This window comes from Myotis myotis, unplaced genomic scaffold, assembly GCF_014108235.1.
Source record: "Myotis myotis isolate mMyoMyo1 unplaced genomic scaffold, mMyoMyo1.p scaffold_m19_p_22, whole genome shotgun sequence".
NCBI classification, from domain to species: Eukaryota; Metazoa; Chordata; class Mammalia; order Chiroptera; family Vespertilionidae; genus Myotis; species Myotis myotis.
The window spans coordinates 615739-633571 of record NW_023416327.1 but is presented as its reverse complement, the minus strand read 5'-3'; the positions used below and the strand labels follow the sequence as shown (position 1 = coordinate 633571).

The 17833-nt window shown below is 60.4% G+C and overlaps 1 protein-coding gene across 2 annotated transcripts in view; it reads left to right on the top strand.

Moving 5' to 3' along the window:
• Positions 1 to 6932: 6932 nt before the first annotated feature.
• ARNT2 (aryl hydrocarbon receptor nuclear translocator 2) overlaps positions 6933 to 17833 on the top strand; it is a 79655-nt gene continuing 68754 nt past the window's right edge. The window contains exon 1 of one of the 2 annotated variants that reach the window (XM_036355491.1): positions 6933 to 7105. In XM_036355491.1, the coding sequence (XP_036211384.1) occupies positions 7075 to 7105 (31 nt within the window). In that variant the 5' untranslated portion in view covers positions 6933 to 7074. The remainder of the gene's footprint in view (positions 7106 to 17833) is intronic. The other variant, XM_036355490.1, reaches the window with a different exon arrangement.

The window sequence follows — 17833 nt, the reverse complement described above, 5'->3', positions numbered from 1 at the left end:
GCAGCTGATCGATGTTTCTCTTTCATTGATGTTTCTAACTCTCTATCCCCCTCCCTTCCTCTCTGTAAAAAATCAATAAAATATATTTTAAAAAAAATAAAAATAAATAAATAAAGGACTGCTGCCTCAGCTGGTGTGGTTCAGTGGCTAGAGCATCTGCCTGCCGACTGATTCCAGTCAAGGGCACGGACCTCCGTTGTAGGCTCCTCCCCGGCCCGGCCCTGGTCAGGGCTCCTGCAGGAGGCAACCCATCGATGTGTCTCCCTCTCTCTCCCACTCTCTCTAAAAATCAATGGGAAAATATCCTCGGGGGAGCATTAACAAAATACACACAAAAAAAACCAAAAAACATGGACGGCTGCTTCCCTCCAGAAGGCGGTGCTGAGCTGAGAGTTGCTCAAACAAGAAGGAAAGGGACCACGTGGTCCTATTCACCATCGATTAGTATGAATGCCACGTCCACGGAGCAGCCCTGGGCACGGCCCGGGCTGCACAGGGAACACGGAACTGGAATGAGCCAGGGAGCCCGGATTCCAGCCTGGCCTGCACTTAGAGCAGCGGTTCTCAACCTGGGGGTCGAGCGCCCCTTTCACAGGCGTCGCCTAAGACCGTCGGAAAACACGTCTATAATTACGTATTGTTTCTGTGATGAATCACTGTGCTTTCATGATGTTCAATTTGTAACCATGAAATCGGGGGTCCCCACAACACGAGGAGCCGTATGAAGGGGCCGCGGCGTGAGGAAGGTTGAGAACCGCTGGCTCAGAGCGAGCATGTCCCACTCAGAGGCCGACACGGGCCAGATGAACACGGTTTGCGTGGACGTGGCCGCAAAAAGACAAAAGCTTCCGTTTTCATAGAAACGCAGGTTTATCTCGATGGAGCCGTGCTGAATGCAAAGGGCGGAGATAAATGCATCATCGTTCACCTAAAGGAATAGAACGTTTTAATAGAAATTAATACTTTTCCTTGGACATGAACTCACCAGACCCTGAGTAACTGCACAAATGGATAAGCGTCACGCAGATAAACCCATTTCTCTCGTTCTCCGGAAGCGAGGTATTTCCTGTTGCCACACCAAGCAGGTCAGGCCCAGACCAAGGACGCGGCCACCGGCTGCTGGGACCTTCGCTGCCGGTGTCAGTGGGGAGAGACGGTGCGCCTGCGCGTGAGGCGGTGAGGGACGCGAATGCAACACGATGACAGTCATCAGTCATCAGCGAACATTGTAGCTCGCTGTTCATAATGATGTACAACAGGACATTGTAAAAATAAGTTATGAAATTTTACTAAAACCTTTCTTACACACGGTTACATTGGCTGGCCGCAGAATTATTCGTTGTGGGCCACATGTGGCCCGCGGGCCGCGAGTTTGACATGCTTGCCTTAGAGCAGTGACGGCGAACCTTTTGAGCTCGGCGTGTCAGCATTTTGAAAAGCCCTAACTTACCTCTGGGGCCGTGTCACATAGAGACATTTTTTTGATATCTGCAACCATAGTCAAACAAAGACTTCTATTTTTGATATTTATTTTATATATTGAAATGCCATTTAACGAAGAAAAATCAACCCAAAAAATGAGTTCTTGTGTCACCTCTGACCCGCGTGTCATAGGCTCGCCATCGCGGCCTTAGAGGCTGTGTGTGTCCTGAGAAGACCCATCTCACCTCCTCCGGCGTCTCTTTCCTTCTCCGTGTGAGAGGGACTCTTAGCCCACAGGCTGACTTATAAGGGGTCAGCCATACAGTTTTCACTGGACGCTCGCCCAGCGAGGGCAGGCGGGCGGGTGAGGGCTCCCTCGTCCTCTGAGTTCAGGTAGCACTTCTCATCCCACGCTGTCGTAATTGCATATTGCACACGTTATTTTTTTAAAAAGAACAATTTATCGATTTGTATTTTATTTATTTACTAGAGGCCCGGTGCATGAAATTTGTGCACTGGGGTGGGGGCGGGGGGATGTCCCTCAGCCCGGCCTGCGCCCTCTCCCAGGCTGGGAGCCCTCGGGGGATGTCCGACGGATGGCTTAGGCCAGTGGTCGGCAAACTGTGGCTCGTGAGCCACGTGCGGCTCTTTGGCCCCTTGAGTGTGGCTCTTCCTAAGCCTTAGGAGGACCCTCATTAAGTTAATAACAATGTACCTACTTACATAGTTTAAGTTTAAAAAATTTGGCTCCCAAAAGAAATTTCAATCATTGTGCTGTTGATATTTGGCTCTGATGACTAATGAGTTTGCTGACCACTGGCTTAGGCTCGTTCCCCATGTGTGGAGGTGGGAGGCTCCCTCCACTGCCGCTGCGCTCGCCAGCCGTGAGCCTGCCCCCTGGTGGTCGGTGCGCGTCATAGCGAGCGGTGGTTCCACCGTTTGGTCGATTTGCATATTTTATATTGGTTTTGTTTTTAAAATATTTTTTATTGGTTTCAGAGAGGAAGGGAGAGGGAGAGAGAGAGATAGAAACATCCATGATGAGAGAGAATCCTGGATCAGCTGCCTCCTGCACGCCCCACACTGGGGATCGAGCCCGCAACCCGGGCATATGCCCTGACCGGGAATCGAACTCGTGACCTCCTGGTTCACAGGTCGACACTCAACCACTGAGCCACGCCGGCCAGGCTGTACTTGATGGCATTTAGGGTTCACCTCTAAAATTTCAGGCCTGTGTTGAAAGGCGGTTGATATTCAAAAGCCCCAAATCTACCCCACCCCCACCCCCACGAGTTAGATTGCGTGTTGCCCAAATAAATGTTCTTTGTCAGAAACACGACTGCTGTTCCAGGGAGGGGCGGCCTGGGCACCTGGCTCTTGTTTGTGCTCATTTGTATGCTAATGACCGACCGGTCCCAGGCCAGTTGGCCGGGTAATGAACTTGGTCTAGCCGCCTGTATCCGTTTGCCCGAGGAATGTCTGATGCACCGTGGAGAGAGAGATGAGTCATTCACCAACCCCATTCATTCACTCGGCTTTTTTTAAAACTTTTTTTAAAGGGGAGAATGATGATCTTTATTTTTATTTTTTTAATATATTTTATTGATTTTTTACGGGGAAGAAGGGAGAGGGATAGAGAGTTAGAAACATCGATGAGACAGAAACATTGATAGGCTGCCTCCTGCAAACCCCCTACTGGGGATGTGCCCGCAACCAAGGTACATGCCCTTGACCGGAATCGAACCCGGGACCCTTCAGTCCACAGGCCGAGGCTCTATCCAACTGAGCCAAACCGGTTAGGGCTCACTTGGCATTTTTAAGCAACAATCCCTTCTTTGTATAGAACATGGGAAAAGGCCACGTGAGCACAGGGTTAGCATTAACGGCTAATACGTCCGGAGACTTTTATGACCCTGGGGGAAAAGTTACTGCGGGTTTGTGAGGCCGGTTTGGTAAGTGGGTTAATACACACAGGAACCTGGTTATCTATTAAAAATCTGAATGAGTCCACACCTGCGGCATTTCTTCACGAAGTAGGCCGGATCAAAAAAACGGCCACGGTCGGCCAGCGTGGCTCCGTGGTTGAGCATTGTCCACCTGTGAACCAGGAGGTCACAGTTCGATTCCCTGCCAAGGGCACATGCCCGAGTTGTGGGCTCGATCCCCAGTAGGGGGCGTGCAGGAGGCAGCCGATCCAGGATTCTCTCTCATCGTGGATGCTTCTATCTCTCTCTCCCTCTCCCTTCCTCTCTGACATCAATCCTATATAATAAAAGGCTAATATGCAAATCAACCGGTTGCTATGACGTGCACTGGCCACCAGGGGGCAGACACTCAAACACAGGTGCTGCCCCCGGTGGCCAGTGCGCTCCCACAGGGGGAACGCCGCTCAGCCAGAAGCCGGGCCCACGGCTGTGGAGCACAGCGGCGGTGGCGGGAGCCTCTCACTCCTCCGTGGCAGTTCTAAGGATGTCCGACTGCCGGCTTAGGCCCGCTCCCCGCGGACATCCCCCAAGGGCTCCCGGACTGGGAGGGGGTGCAGGCTGGGCTGAGGGACACCCCCCCACCTCAGTGCACGATTTTCGTCACGCATCCATTCCTGGGCTCTGGCCCTCAGAGTGAAGGGAAGATAAAAATTCCTGGGTGATGGCACATTACACAATGGAAGTCTCCTCTCTCCTATCATAGGGATACAAGGCGCCCTGGCCCGTGTTGCTCAGTGGATAGAGTGCCGGCCCTCGGACAGAAAGGTCCCGGGTTCGATTCCGATCCAGGGCCCGTGCCCGGGTTGCAGGCTTGATCCCGGCCCCGATCTCTCCCATCGATGTTTCTCTCTCTCTGTGTCTCTCCCCCTCCCTTCCACGCTCTCTAAAAACATCCATGGGAAAATACCCTCGGGGGAGGATTCGCATCCACAACAAAATAAACACATAAGGGCTCTGAGGCCCTGGCTCCCTGGGTTAGAGCTGTGTGGTCCCGGATAGGCTAAGGTTGTGGGTTTGGTCCCCGGTCAGGGCACATACAAGAAGCAACCAGTGAAAATGCATAAGTAAGTGGAACAAGAAATCATTGTTTCCCTCTCTCTCTCTCTCTCTTTCCTTTCTTTTTTTTTAAAAAAATACGTTTTTATTTATCTTTTAAAAAATATTTTTATTGATTCCAGAGAGGAAGGGAGAGGGAGAGAGAGAGAAACATCCACGATGAGAGAGAATCACGGACCGGCTGCCTCCCGCGCACCTGCTGCTGGGGATCAAGCCTGCAACCCGGGCCTGTGCCCTGACCAGGAACCGAACCCGGGACCCTTCAGTCCACAGGCCGACGCTCTATCCACTGAGCCACACCAGCTAGGGCGTCTCTCTCTCTCCTTTGCTCCCTCCCTCTCTCTCATCAATAAAAAAAGGCGGGAGGGTATGGATCAGGTTTGAGGTGACGGTCCCCGCACCCCCTGTGGCTGGCTGGCAGCCCCCGTCATCCCGTGCCCAGAATCACATGTTCTGGGCCCAGTAGGTCTGGGCTAATTTTTTTAAAATGCAAATCTCAGCTCCAAACTCAACATCCTCCCTGGAATATAAAAGATCTGTAGGTTGTTGAGTGGCATTCCACAGCCTGCACGTGGTCACAGTCTGCCGGCTCCCCGAATAGCAGGGGCCCAGGGGGCTGTGTCCCCGCCCGCGGCAGGCAGCAATGGCGAACCCAGACTGTTGACTTAGGGGGGGCTCCCATCCCTAATGAGGTTCCTGGGTATTTACCTAAGTAACACCGAGAGGAGAGAGAGAGAGAGGCTGCCCAACCCCCCCTTCTCCATCCCTCTGCACCCCCACCCCACCCCACCCAGCCGCCCAGTCCCAGTTTGAGGTCCCGCCCAGCTATGGGGCTGCCTGACCTTGGGGAGGTCACCTCTGGGCCCTGAGCCTCTGTGCCCTTGTCTGCGACCTCTGCGGGCGGAGCTGGGGGAGGTCAAAAGCCGTTGGACCTCTGAGGTGCAGTCACGGGGGGCTGCCGGGAGGAGGCGTCCTCCTCTGTGAACATTCAGGCCTGTTGATGACTTGCCGCAGCCGCACAGCGAGGCGGGCTCCGGGGGGGACACTGCAAAGCCATTTGTGCGGAGATTTGCACGCAGGGAGAAGAACTTGCTGACCTTAGAGGGGTGTGCAAGCTGGAGCACGGACAGATCTGGGGGGCGGTGGCGGTGGGCGATGGGGGGCAGGGGTGCCGGGGGCTGTTGTAGACGCCCCCCAACCCCAGACAGAACTTCAGGGGTGCAGGGCGGTAAAGGGAGCTGCGGGGGGAGCCAGCTCTCCCCAGGCGGGTTTTTACCTTCTTGGAAGTGGAGGGAGGGCGTGGAGCCTCCTCTTGCAGTTCCCTTAAGAAGCCTCCATCCAGGCCCGCCGGCCGGCGTGGCTCAGTGGTGAGCGTCCACCTAGGAACCAGGAGGTCAGGGTTCGATTCCCGGTCAGGGCACAGGCCCGGGTTGCGGGCTCGATCCCCAGTGCGGGGCGTGCAGGAGGCAGCCGGTCCATGATTCTCTCTCATCATGGATGTTTCTCCCTCTCCCTTCCTCTCTGAGATCAATAAAAATATCTTTAAAAAACCCAAAAATCCCCAAATGTTATGCCTCTCTCCCCCTCCCCTGAATTCTTCTTTGGGAGGATCTGGGACCGTCTGGTGCTTTTGTGAGCGCACCCGTGTTAGGGGGCACCCTCTGGGTCCCTCCTTGGGGGCGGCTCATTCTCCCAGGTAGCCCTCATGGGGTGCGGTTTCCTGCCCCAGAGCCACGGTGCCTCTCAGGGACCCCGGAGCCTGGCAGGAGCGCACCCCGTCCAGCTCCCTGCAGCCCCACCTCAGCGGGTGAAGCAGATCAACCCATTGTACATTTTTCATCTTATTTTTAAAATATATTTTTATTGGTGTCAGAGAGGAAGGGAGAGGGAGAGAAAAACGTCCATGAGAGAGAGAATCACTGATCCGCTGCCTCCCGCACGCCCCGCACTGGGGATGGAGCCCGCACCCCCGGCAGGTGCCCTGCCCTCCTGGCTCCTAGGGCGATGCTCAAACCATTTACCCACACCGGCCGGGCTCCATCTTCGGTTTAACCATCTCCATGGGGTGGCGTCAGGAAGGCGACGGCACCAAATAGCCCGCCCGGCCCCCCGGCGAGGAGAACCCAGAACTGGGGGCTCCCCTGCAGGCCACCCCCGGGCGCTGCCTGTGCGGGGCGGTCCCGCGTGCAGGGGGCCTGGGTGCTGGGTGCGCAGTGGGTGCATCCGGACGCGGGGAGGGGGGCTCCCACGCTGCGCCCCGGCCGCACGGGAGGGGTCAGGGGGCGTGCGGACAGCGCCCCGAGCGCCCGGGACGCGGCCCCCCCCCAGCCCCCCCCGCCCCCCCGCCGCACCCCGGGCGTGGGCGTGGCGAGGCTGCGCGGCGCGTGCGCGTCCCGGCCCCGCGCGCAGCACCTGCCCCTCCCGCAGCCCGGCCCCCAGCGCGGGGCGCCCGCCCGCGGCTCCAAGTCTCGCGGTTTTACCGCCCGACCCGCGCCCCCCGCGCGGCGCACGCGACAAAGGCGGGACCCGGCGAGGCGCGGGGCGCGGAGCTGCCGGCCTTTGTGTGGCGCCGCCCGGCCCCCGCGCCCCCGCGTCCCCGCGCCCCCGCGCCATGGCCACCCCCGCGGCCGCCAACCCTCCGGGTGAGTAGGGGGCGGCGGTCCCGCGCGCAACCTCGGCCCCGCACCGCGTCTCCATCCCCGCGGGCCCCGCCTCTGTCCTCGGCGTGGGGACCCGGGCGGCGCGGGGGAGGGAAAGTTTGGATGCCGGGACCCTGCGGGGCGGCCCCAGTCTCCGCTCGGCCGGGTCTTCGGTCCCCGGTTCTCGGTCCCCGGCCCCCGATCCCCGGTTCCCGGTTCCCGGCCCCCGATCCCCGGTTCCCGGCCCCGGATCCCCGGTTCTCGGTGCCGGGCCTCCTGCGCCCTCACCACCCGCCGCTGCGCGCCCCCCTCCTCCCCCCCGCTTCCGCTCGCACAGCCCCAGCGCGCAGCGTCCTGGCGGGTCCGGGGGTCCGGGTCCCCCCCTCGGCCGCCTGGGGTTCTGTCCTCGGCCCCCCAGGGCCGCGCCCCCTGCTCCTTCCCGCGAGTCCGGGGATGGGGAGCTGGGGGGCCGCGGGCGCCGTCACCTGTTACCGCCGGGAAGCGCCTCCGGGCACCGCTGTCTGTTGCGGGTGGTGCGTGGTCCCTGCTGGCGGGGGGCTGGGGCCAGGCCCCGGGAGGGGGGGGGGGACGCGGGGCGCAGAGGCCGGGCGCGGGGTGGGGGTGGGGGGCGTCCCTGCAGGGAAGCGGTTGGGAGTTTGTGGAGACTCACTGAGGCCTGGACTTGGAGGCACTTGGGGGTGCGACCTGCAGAGCCGGGGGCTGGGGGCACTTGCAGGTGGGAGGGGGGACGGGGGGCGCGGGTGGGAGGGGCAGGGACGTGGGTACAGGGAGGTGTGGATGGAAGGACAGGGAGGCAGGGGGCTGCAAGTGGGGGGACAGGGAGGCGTGGGGGGAGGGATGGGGAGCGCGGGTTGGGGGACAGGTAGGTCGGGGGCCCGGGAGGCACGGTTTGGGGGGACAGGGAGGTGTTGGGTGGGGAGTCACGGGGGCGCGGGTGGGGGAGGCAGGGGGGACAGGGAGGTGCAGGTGGACCAGCTGGCGTGAGGGGTTGGGGTGCCCCGATAGAGGAGGGAGCGGCTGGGTCCCACAGATTCTGGGGGGTGGCGGGCGTCGGGGGCTGTGATGTGTGAGCAGCGGGAAGGTTGAAGGACAGACCCCTCCGCATGGCACCGGACAGGGAGCCCCTTGGCCCGGTTCTGGGAGGTTCAGGTGCAGCCGTGTCCGGGTGTCCGCGTGTCCACGTGTCCGCGTGTCTGGGTGTCCGCGTGTCCGGGTGTCCGCGTGTCCACGTGTCCGCGTGTCTGGGTGTCCGCGTGTCCGGGTGTCCGCGTGTCCGGGTGTCCGGGTGTCTGGGGACAGAAGACGAGGCAGGTGCGGGAGGTGCGACTTGGCGGCCCTGCGTGAAAGAGAAAGGACAGCACCCTGGGCAGTGGGGGGCTCAGCCGTGGCCCCGCTTCGGTTTGGGGTGAGGGTTATGGGGAAGGGGGGGCCGAGGGAGCGCAGGGGTGAGGTGTCCACTGAGGCCGGGGGTGAGGAGCCTGAGAAAGATGCTTCCATGACAGAAATGAGTCTTTTTCTTTCTTTTTAAAAAATGTATTTGTAGCCCTGGCCGGTGTGGCTCAGTGGATAGCGCGCCGGCCTGCGGACTGAAGGGTCCCGGGTTCGATTCCGGTCAAGGGCATGTACCTGGGTTCCCGGCACATCCCCAGTGGAGGGTGTGCAGGAGGCAGCTGATGGATGTTTCTAACTCTCTGCCCCTCTCCCTTCCTCTCTGTAAAAAACCAATAAAATATATTTAAAAAGAAAGAACGAAGCTAACTTGAAACCAAAATGAGAACCTTTAAAAAAATGTATTTGTATTGATGTCAGAGAGGCAGGGAGAGGGAGAGAGAGGAACATCCAGGATGAGAGAGAACCACGGACCGGCCGCCTCCTGCACGCCCCCCACCCGGGATGGAGCCCGCAACCCGGGCCTGTGCCCTGTCGGGGAATCGAACCCGTGACCGCCTGGTTCCTGGGTCGTCCCTCGAGCACGGAGCCCTGCCGGCCGGGCAGTAGTGCGTCCTGCAAGAACAAACTGGGGTTCCCTGTCCGGAACGCTGAGGGGGGCCAGGACCGGGTTTGAGAAAACAGCTGGGCAGGGTTGCTATGACGACCCCGCAGAGTGAACGGTCCAGCTGCCTCGGCACCAGCCGCAGGTGGGTGGGTTGACGTGTGACATCAGGAAAAGTGCACCAAGCTCCGGGGGTTTAGTCCGGTACAGCGGTTCCCAACCTTCCTCGCGCCGCGGCCCTTCATGCGGCTCCTCATGCTGCGGGGACCCCGATTTCATGGCTACAAACTGAACGTCATTAAAGCACAGTGATCAATCACAGAAACAGTCTGTAATGATATGTGCGTCTTCCGACGGTCTGAGGCGACCCCTGTGAAAGGGGCGTTCGACCCCCAAGGGGGTCGCGACCCACAGGTTGAGAACCGCTGGCCCGATAGGTTTATCTTGGAAACGGGTGAAGTCCCGGAGGCAGGTTACGTCACGCACAGGCAGTCCTCGGGTGACGTCGGACTCGACGCGTCGTTTCGTGGTTACGTCGCCATCTCCCATTTATTTATTAAATAAAAAAGTTCCGTCATTTCGGCGTATGGGCATACGTATGTGCTTTACGTTTTCTGTTATTTATTTACCGCAAGGAAAGGTCAGGAAGTGTTATCTTTCTTTTACATTTTTTTTACTGTTTCCCTTCACTACTGCTGTGTACGTGTGCTGTGTGAGTGACGCAGGTGCTTATGTAGGTGGGGTCCCACTGACCGCGAAAATCGGTTACGTCACCGTAGGAACGGATCTCCGCGGTAACCTGAGGACCTACTGTGCACATCCTCTATAATAAAAGCCCAATATGCTAAGTGTCTGGTCGACCTGTCGACTGTTCAACCAATCAAAGCGTAATATGCTAATGATAGGCTAAGGCCGCTCAGCCGCTGGCTATGATGTTCCCTGACCACCAGGGGGCAGACAGTCGTCTGGTCGAAGAGTCGCTATGACGTGCCCTGACCACCAGAGGGCAGTCGACTGGTCGCTGTGACGTGCCCTGACCATCAGAGGGCAGACAGTCGACTTGTTGCTATGACGTGCCCTGACCACCAGGGAGCAGACAGTTGTCTGGTCGAAGAGTCGCTATGACGTGCCCTGACCACCAGGGGGCAGACAGTTGACCAGTTGCTATGACGTGCCCCGACCACCAGGGGGCACACACTCTGACGGGAAGGTTAGCTTGCTGCTGGGGTTCAGCCGATTGGGACTGAGCGAGGCGGGCTGGACACGCCCTGGAGCCCTCCCGCGGTCCCTCCCCAGCTGGCCAACCTCCCGCGTCCCTCCCTGGCCCTGATCGTGCACCAGTGGGGTCCCTCGGCCTGGCCTGCGCCCTCTCGCAATCCGGGCTGAGGGCCCCCCCCCCCCGTGCATGAAATTCGTGCACTGGGCCTCTAGTGTGTGTGTGTGTGTGTGTGTGTGTGTGTGTGTATACACACACACACACACACACACACCATTCACCTGTCCGAAGCTGTTTCAACCACTCCCTTGTCTGTGAGCTGCGGAATGAATACGGGGGCGCCTGCTGGCTGGGTGATCTGTGGGAGGCCTCCAGGGTGCACTGCAAGGTGGCGTTGTTGTTTTTTCATTCTGATGTTGTTCCCGTCGTACTAGGCTTTGTATCATTTCGTTCATTTATTTATTTAAGTCTTCATTATTGAACGTATTACGGAAGTTCCCCTGTCCCCCCATAGACCCCTCCAGCCCATCCCCATCCCCCACCCCAGGCCTTCACCCCTCTATTGTCTGCGTCCATGGCCCGTGCATACATGCACACAAGGTCTTTGGTCGATCACCTCCCACCCCCGCCTTCCCTCTGAGGTTCCGCCCTCTGTTCCATGCTTCCCTGTCTCTGGATCTATTTTGTTCATCAGTTTATTTTGTTCCTTAGATTCCACACAGGAATGAGACCATGGGACATGTGTCTTTCTCTGACTGGCTTATCTCACTTAGCACAATACTCTCCAGGTCCCTCCATGCCGTCTCCACGGGTGAGAGAGCCTCCTTTTTCATGGCTGCGTAGTATTCCACCGTGTAGATGGACCACGGCTTTTGATCCACTCGTCTGCTGACGGGCACTTGGGCTGTTTCCACTTCTCCGCTATTGGAAGGATTGTTTTTATTGGAAAACGCCTGGCCCGATCGATAGGGATGTCCCTGTCATTCCTCCGTTGGCCGAGGTACCAGACAGAGATCTTGAGTTTGATGACAGCTTCTCCGGCGAAATTCCCTGAGGCGTCCCCATCCCTCGTCCATCCTCTCTCTTTCTGACCAGTCTCCGGTGCTAAACCCTCAGGTCTGTGGGGCGTGGTGTCCCTGCCCCGTGCGAATCTCCAACAACTTTTTTTTAGTATATTTTTATTGATGTCAGAGAGGAAGGGAGAGGGAGAGAGAGAAACATCCATGATGAGAGGGAATCATGGATCAGCTGCCTCCTGCACGCCCCGCACTGGGGATGGAGCCTACAACCCGGGCCTGTGCCCTGACCGGGAATCGAACCGTGACCTCCTGGTTCACAGGTCGATGCTCAACCACTGAGCCACGCCGGCCGGGCCCGCATCTCTAACTTCTTTGAGCAAAGGTCGAGTCTCAAGGGCTACAGCTCCGGGTTGGAGCCCGAGAGAGGATTCAGATTGGACCGTGGTCCGTGCTGGGCTTGCCACCAGCTCCCCTCCAGCTGCTCCTGTGCACCCCTCCCTCCTCCCCCCAACCTCCCCCCCACACCCCCTCTGCCCTGAGGTGGTTTCCTTGCAAAGAATAAGAGCTTGGCAAACACGGCCGGATGACCCGGAGGCACGCGCACTTACTTCGGGGGTCCTTCCGTGCACGGGGTGCAAAGGTCACGGCCTGTCGCCTCTCCACCCCACCCACTCGCTGGTCCCTGGTCCCAGCGGACGGACGGCGGGCACCAGCGGGCTCCCCTGCACTCTGGGTCTAGGCCAGTGATGGCGAACCTATGACACGGTGTCAGAGGTGACACGCAAACTCATTTTTTGGGTTGATTTTTCTTTGTTAAATGGCATTTAAACATATAAGATAAATACCCAAAATAGAAGTCTTTCTTTGACTCTGGTTGCAAAGATCAAAACATTTCTGTATGTGACACGGCCCCAGAGTTAACTTAGGGTTTTTCAAAATGCTGACACGCTGAGCTCGGAAGGTTCGCTGTCCCTGGCCTAGGCGGTGGCAGGTGCGGTGGGAGTCCTCACACCCTCGTCTTGTTCAGGCGACAGGAGCCGGGTTGGCACCCCCGACCTGCCCCGTCCGGGTCCCCTGTGTGGGTTTTAGCTCAGGGTCCCGCCAGTTACCCCGGGGGAGGCGGGGCTCCTGGAAGAGTACGGTTTGGCCCCCAGCTGTTGCCACGGGGTCCTGGGTGGGGGTCACATCGCCTGTGGCCTCTGACACCCCCTCCTTGCAGTGCATGGGTCCCCGATACTGTGCAGCGGCCGATTGCCCCCGGCCCCTCTGTGCTCCGGTCTAGAGCGCGGAGCCCCCTCCTCCCCCGGCATCTTGGGTGCCGTGTCTGTGTTATTTATTTCACCTCTTTGTGGGGTGGACTGTCAGCATTTCTGATTTCTAGAAAATGCTGGAGGTTTGCCCGGCTGGTGTGGCCCAGTGGTCCACCTAGGTTGCCGGGCCCTGGTCGGGGCGCGTGCAGGAGGCAGCCCATCGCTGTGTCTGTCTCTCTCCATCAATGTTTCTCTCTGTCTCTCCCCCTCCCTTCCTCTCTCCCTAAAAATCAATGGTTGAGGATTAACCAAAAGAAACCCAACAAAACACAACAAATAAAAGAACTTCTACTGGGGTCCAGCCAGCCGTCCCCGAGCACCCCCTGTGCCCGGCTGCCCGACAAAGGGGCCCCCCGCTCAGGGCCGGGGAGAGAAGGCGCTGGGGTGCATAGCTGATCTCCAGGGGTGTCCAGCCCGTCACTAATGCAGGGACAACGTTAGGCAGGCGACTGCCCCCCACTTTCTTTTAACTATATTTTTACTGATTTCAGAGAGGAAGGGAGAGGGAGAGAGAGAGGAACATCAGTGAGGAGAGAGAATCACGGACCGGCTGCCTCCTGCACGCCCCCCACTGGGGACCGAGCCCACAAACCCGGGCCTGTGCCCTGAGCGGGAATCGAACCCTGACCTCCTGGTTCCTAGGTTGATGCTCAGCCGCTGAGCCCCGCCGGCCCCCCACTTTCCTTCTGCCGGGCAGGGAGAGGGCTGGTGCAGGTCCGTGAGCCTCACAAACCAGCATCTCCATTTCTGTCCACCGTCCGCCGGGCACACGGGCATCCGGGCACCCACACCCCCTGTCCCCCAGCCCTGCAAGCCACACCCCCTGTCCCCCAGCCCTGCAAGCCACACCCCCTGTCCCCCAGCCCTGCAAGCCACACCCCTGGCTTCCCCCTCCCCCTCCATCCCCAGTGCCTGAGAATGGCCCCCCATCTCCATTCATTGGCCCAGGCCAGACATTTCATTCTTTCGTGTTTTTTTTTTTTTGTTTTTTCATTTAATTCTTATTATTTTTGTTAATCCTCCCCCGAGGATATTCTTCCATTGATTTTTAGAGAGAGCGGAAGGGAGAGGGAGAGACGGAGAGACATCGATGGGAGAGAGTCGGACTCGAACCCGGGACCCTTCGGCCCGCAGGCCGACGCGCTATCCACTGAGCCACACCGGCCGGGGCAGACGTTACTTCTTTTAATGGCTCGGCCACCTGATTAGACACGTCATTGATGGAGCCGGTGGAGTGCGCCCAGGGGCGCGGGGTCCGTGTGGAGGCCTTGGCGGGGGCTGAGGAGTCACGTGGCTGGGGTGGCCTCCCAGTGAGCAGAGGGAAGAAAGGGGCTTTGTTCCGGCCTCAGGGCGGCCATTGGGGCGTCCCCCGCGGGGGAGGGGGGGGACGAGAGGGGGGTTGGGAAACAGTTCCGGCTGCTGAGTGAGGCCGGCCGGGCAGGGACGGGGGACCAGGAAGGGACGGGGGGACCAGGAAGGGACGGGGGGACCAGGAAGGGACGGGAGGATCAGGAAGGGACGGGGGACCAGGAAGGGACGGGAGGATCAGGAAGGGACGGGGGGGACCAGGAAGGGACGGGGGGGGGACCAGGCAGGGACGGGGGGGACCAGGCGGGGACGGGGTGGGGACCAGGCAGGGACGGGGGGACCAGGCAGGGACAGGGAGACCAGGCGGGGACGGGGGGGACCAGGCAGGGATGGGGGGGGGACCAGGCGGGGACGGGGGGGGACCAGGCAGGGACGGGGGACCAGGCAGGGACAGGGAGACCAGGCGGGGATGGGGGGGACCAGGCAGGGATGGGGGGACCAGGCGGGGACGGGGAGGACCAGGCAGGGACAGGGAGACCAGGCGGGGACGGGGGGGACCAGGCAGGGACGGGGGGACCAGGCAGGGACAGGGAGACCAGGCGGGGACGGGGGGGACCAGGCAGGGACGGGGGGACCAGGCGGGGACGGGGAGGACCAGGCAGGGACGGGGGGACACCAGGCAGAGACGGGGACTTGGAGAGGGACGCCTGAGCCCCTGTGTGTTTAGGGGGGACGCCAGCTCCCCAGCTGGTAGACCGCACGTGGTAGGCCAGCGGCATGGTGGGCCGGCCCCCGATTCTGTCCCTGGGGGTTAAGGCTGCTGGGGTCCTGGTTTGGGGGGGACCTGTGGGGAGGCGGCCGGGCGGTTGTGACGCAGAGCCCCACCTGCCCTCGGACATACCGGGTGTGAGGCCGGGCTGTCCTGGGAGCCTTTAAGCCGAAGGGATTCCAGCCCGACAGAATCGGGGCAGGACGTAGACAGCTCTCCTGTGGACCGTCCCCCAGGTCCCCGGGGGTGGGCGCGACCTCCCCTCTGTCCCCCCCCAGGGCCCTGGGGCGTCCCCGCCCCTCTGCTTCCTCCTGTCCTGGTTGGACTCACCGTCTGTCCCCCTGCGGCCGGCTCTGCCCCCGAGTGTGACCGCTCGCCCCTCTGCCCCCCTGTCCTCCCGGGTCCCAGGGCCCAGCGTCCAGTCTCCCTCCCGGGCCCTCCCGTCCTCGGAGCAGACCTCGTGGGGCCCCTGCCGACCACAGCTCGGTGCTGCGGCCTCCTCCTCTCTCTCTCTTTTTAAAAAAATATATTCTTGCCCTGACCGGTGTGGCTCAGTGGATAGAGCATCGGCCTGCGGACTGGAGGGTCCCGGGTTCGATTCCGGTCAAGGGCACGTACCTGGGTTGCGGGCACATCCCCGGGAGGGGGGGGGGAGTGTGCAGGAGGCAGCTGATCGATGTTTCTCTCTCGTCGATGTTTCTAACTCTCTATCCCTCTCCCGTCCTCTCTGTAAAAAATCAATAAAATATATTTTTAAAATATATATTCTTACTAGAGGCCCGGTGCACGGAATTCGTGCACTGGGGGGGGGGTTCCCCCAGCCTGGCCTGTGCCCTGTCACAGTGCTGGCGCCCTGAAGTCGACCGCCCCAAAGAGGCCGGCCGGAGCCCAGGGTCCCGCCTCCGCGCCCCGCACGCAGCGTCCAGCCCCGGCCCCCCCGCGGGCGTCCACTGCACACGCAGCCTCCTGGCGACCACTCATCGTGACCACACCGGCTTTTATTAGTATAGACTGACCTCGGAGAGGAAGGGAGGGAGGGAGAGAGGATCATCCGTGATGAGAGAGAATCAGGGACCGGCCGTCTCCTGCACGCCCTCCACTGGGGATCGAGCCCGCCACCCAGGCCTGTGCCCTGAGCGGGAATCGAACCCGGGACCCTTCGGTCCGCAGGCCGGCGCTCTATCCACTGAGCCACACCGGCCAGGGCTCTCGGGCCTCAGGCTCATTCATTCGTCTCCATCCTTCATGCAGCAGATTGTGTCGCCTGTCGGCCCTCCGTCACCACGGTCCTCCCTCCGTGCTGGGGGCCTTCCCGGTGTGGCCGCTGCCCTGGGTCACCCCGGTGGGACCGACCGCGGGCTGTGAGGCCGCGTCACCACCAGGGGGCGTCCGCACACAGGTGGTCCAGCCTCACCTGCTTCAGAATCACGGGGAAGGAAGCCTGCGTTGAGCATCGACCTACGAAACGGGGGGGACCCGGGTTCGATTCCCGGTCAGGGCACAGGCCCGGGTTGTGAGCTTGATCCCCAGTGGGGGGCGTGCAGGAGGCGGCCGATCCGCGATGCTCTCTCATCATGGATGTTTCTCCCTCTCCCTCTCCCTTCCTCTGTGAGATCAACACAAATGTATTAAAAAAATAATACTCATCACCAGGGAGGGCCCTGCCCCTCCCAGAGGCCCCATCAGCAGAGGGATGGCATTTCTGACAGGTTCCCAGGCGACGGCCATGGCGCTGGCCCCTGGGCCACCCACCCCCAGGTCCGCAGAGGCAGCTGAGCCTCGGAACCAGCTGTGCCCACCGCCAACTCACTCACCTGGCTCAGGGCTCCGGGCCCACGAGCTCGGGGAACCGCCCTGATGTTGGGCTCCGTAGACCCATTTCACAGATGAGGAAGTCGAGGCTTGGGTGAGCGGCAGAGCCGAGACCCCCCGCCCTCTTCTCAGTTCTCACCCTGAGCGTGTCCTCTCTCCACGCGTGTCGAGTGGGCATTCCTGTTTCCGTGGGGACGGCCCCTCCCGCCACGGCTGTGTTTTACCTGAAACCCTTATGCGTCCCGGACGGTTCTTTCCCGCCATCTTCGATGACGGCTGCCGTTTCTGTAGCTTCTCCAGGGGATGATCTGAGGGTCCTGTTCTGCATGCAGCTTCCCGCGTCTGCGCACCAGGCTCGACGGACTTGAATTCTCTTTAGGCCCAGCCGGTGTGGCGCCGTGGCTGAGCGTCGACCTCGGAACCAGGAGGTCACGGTTCGATTCGTGGTCAAAGGCACAGGCCCGGCCGGCGTGGCTCCGTGGCTGAGCGTCGACCTAGGAACCAGGAGGTCGGGGTTCGAGTCCCGGTCAGGGCACATGCCCGGGCTGCGGGCTCCATCCCCAGTGGGGGGCGTGCAGGAGGCAGCCGATCCATGATTCTCTCTCATCATGGGCTTGAGACTTCTTTTTATTTTTAATATTTTCTTTTTATTGATCTCAGAGAGGGAGGGAGAGACAGAAACATCGATGATGAGAGAGAATCAGGGATCAGCTGCCTCCTGCACGCCCCACACTGGGGATGGAGCCCGCAGCCCGGGCCTGTGCCCTGAGCGGGAATCAAACCCCGACCTCCTGGGTCCTCGGTCGCCGCTCAGCCACGGAGCCACGCCGGCCGGGCTGGAGACGTCTTCGTAATCGGTTTTGCGCGGACAACGCGTAGCTTTAACCCCGTGGCTGTGGGTTACCCACAGGACACGCGCGGCCCGCACTGGGCAGCGATACGTGGATGTTTGGGGGTCACCGCCCTCCCTCCTCTGCGGGGGTGTGTACGTGGGAACGTGAACCCCGAGACTCGCGCGGGAAGGTTGCGGGGCCTTGTTTGTGTTGAAATCTTATAGGTGTCGGTGCGATCATAGGGTCATTGGGCACAGGTTCAGGGAGGCCAGAAACGATGCCTAGAATAATACAAGGGTAATATGGTAATTAGACCAGACAGCTGAACGACCTTCCGGACGTCCTTCCTGACAAAGCCGGGGCCGAGGGAAGCCGGCCGGGATCCCGGGTGCCTGCGGGCGCCCGGGGGAGGGAAGCCGGTGCCGGCAGCCGGGGTAAGGAAGGCCTATT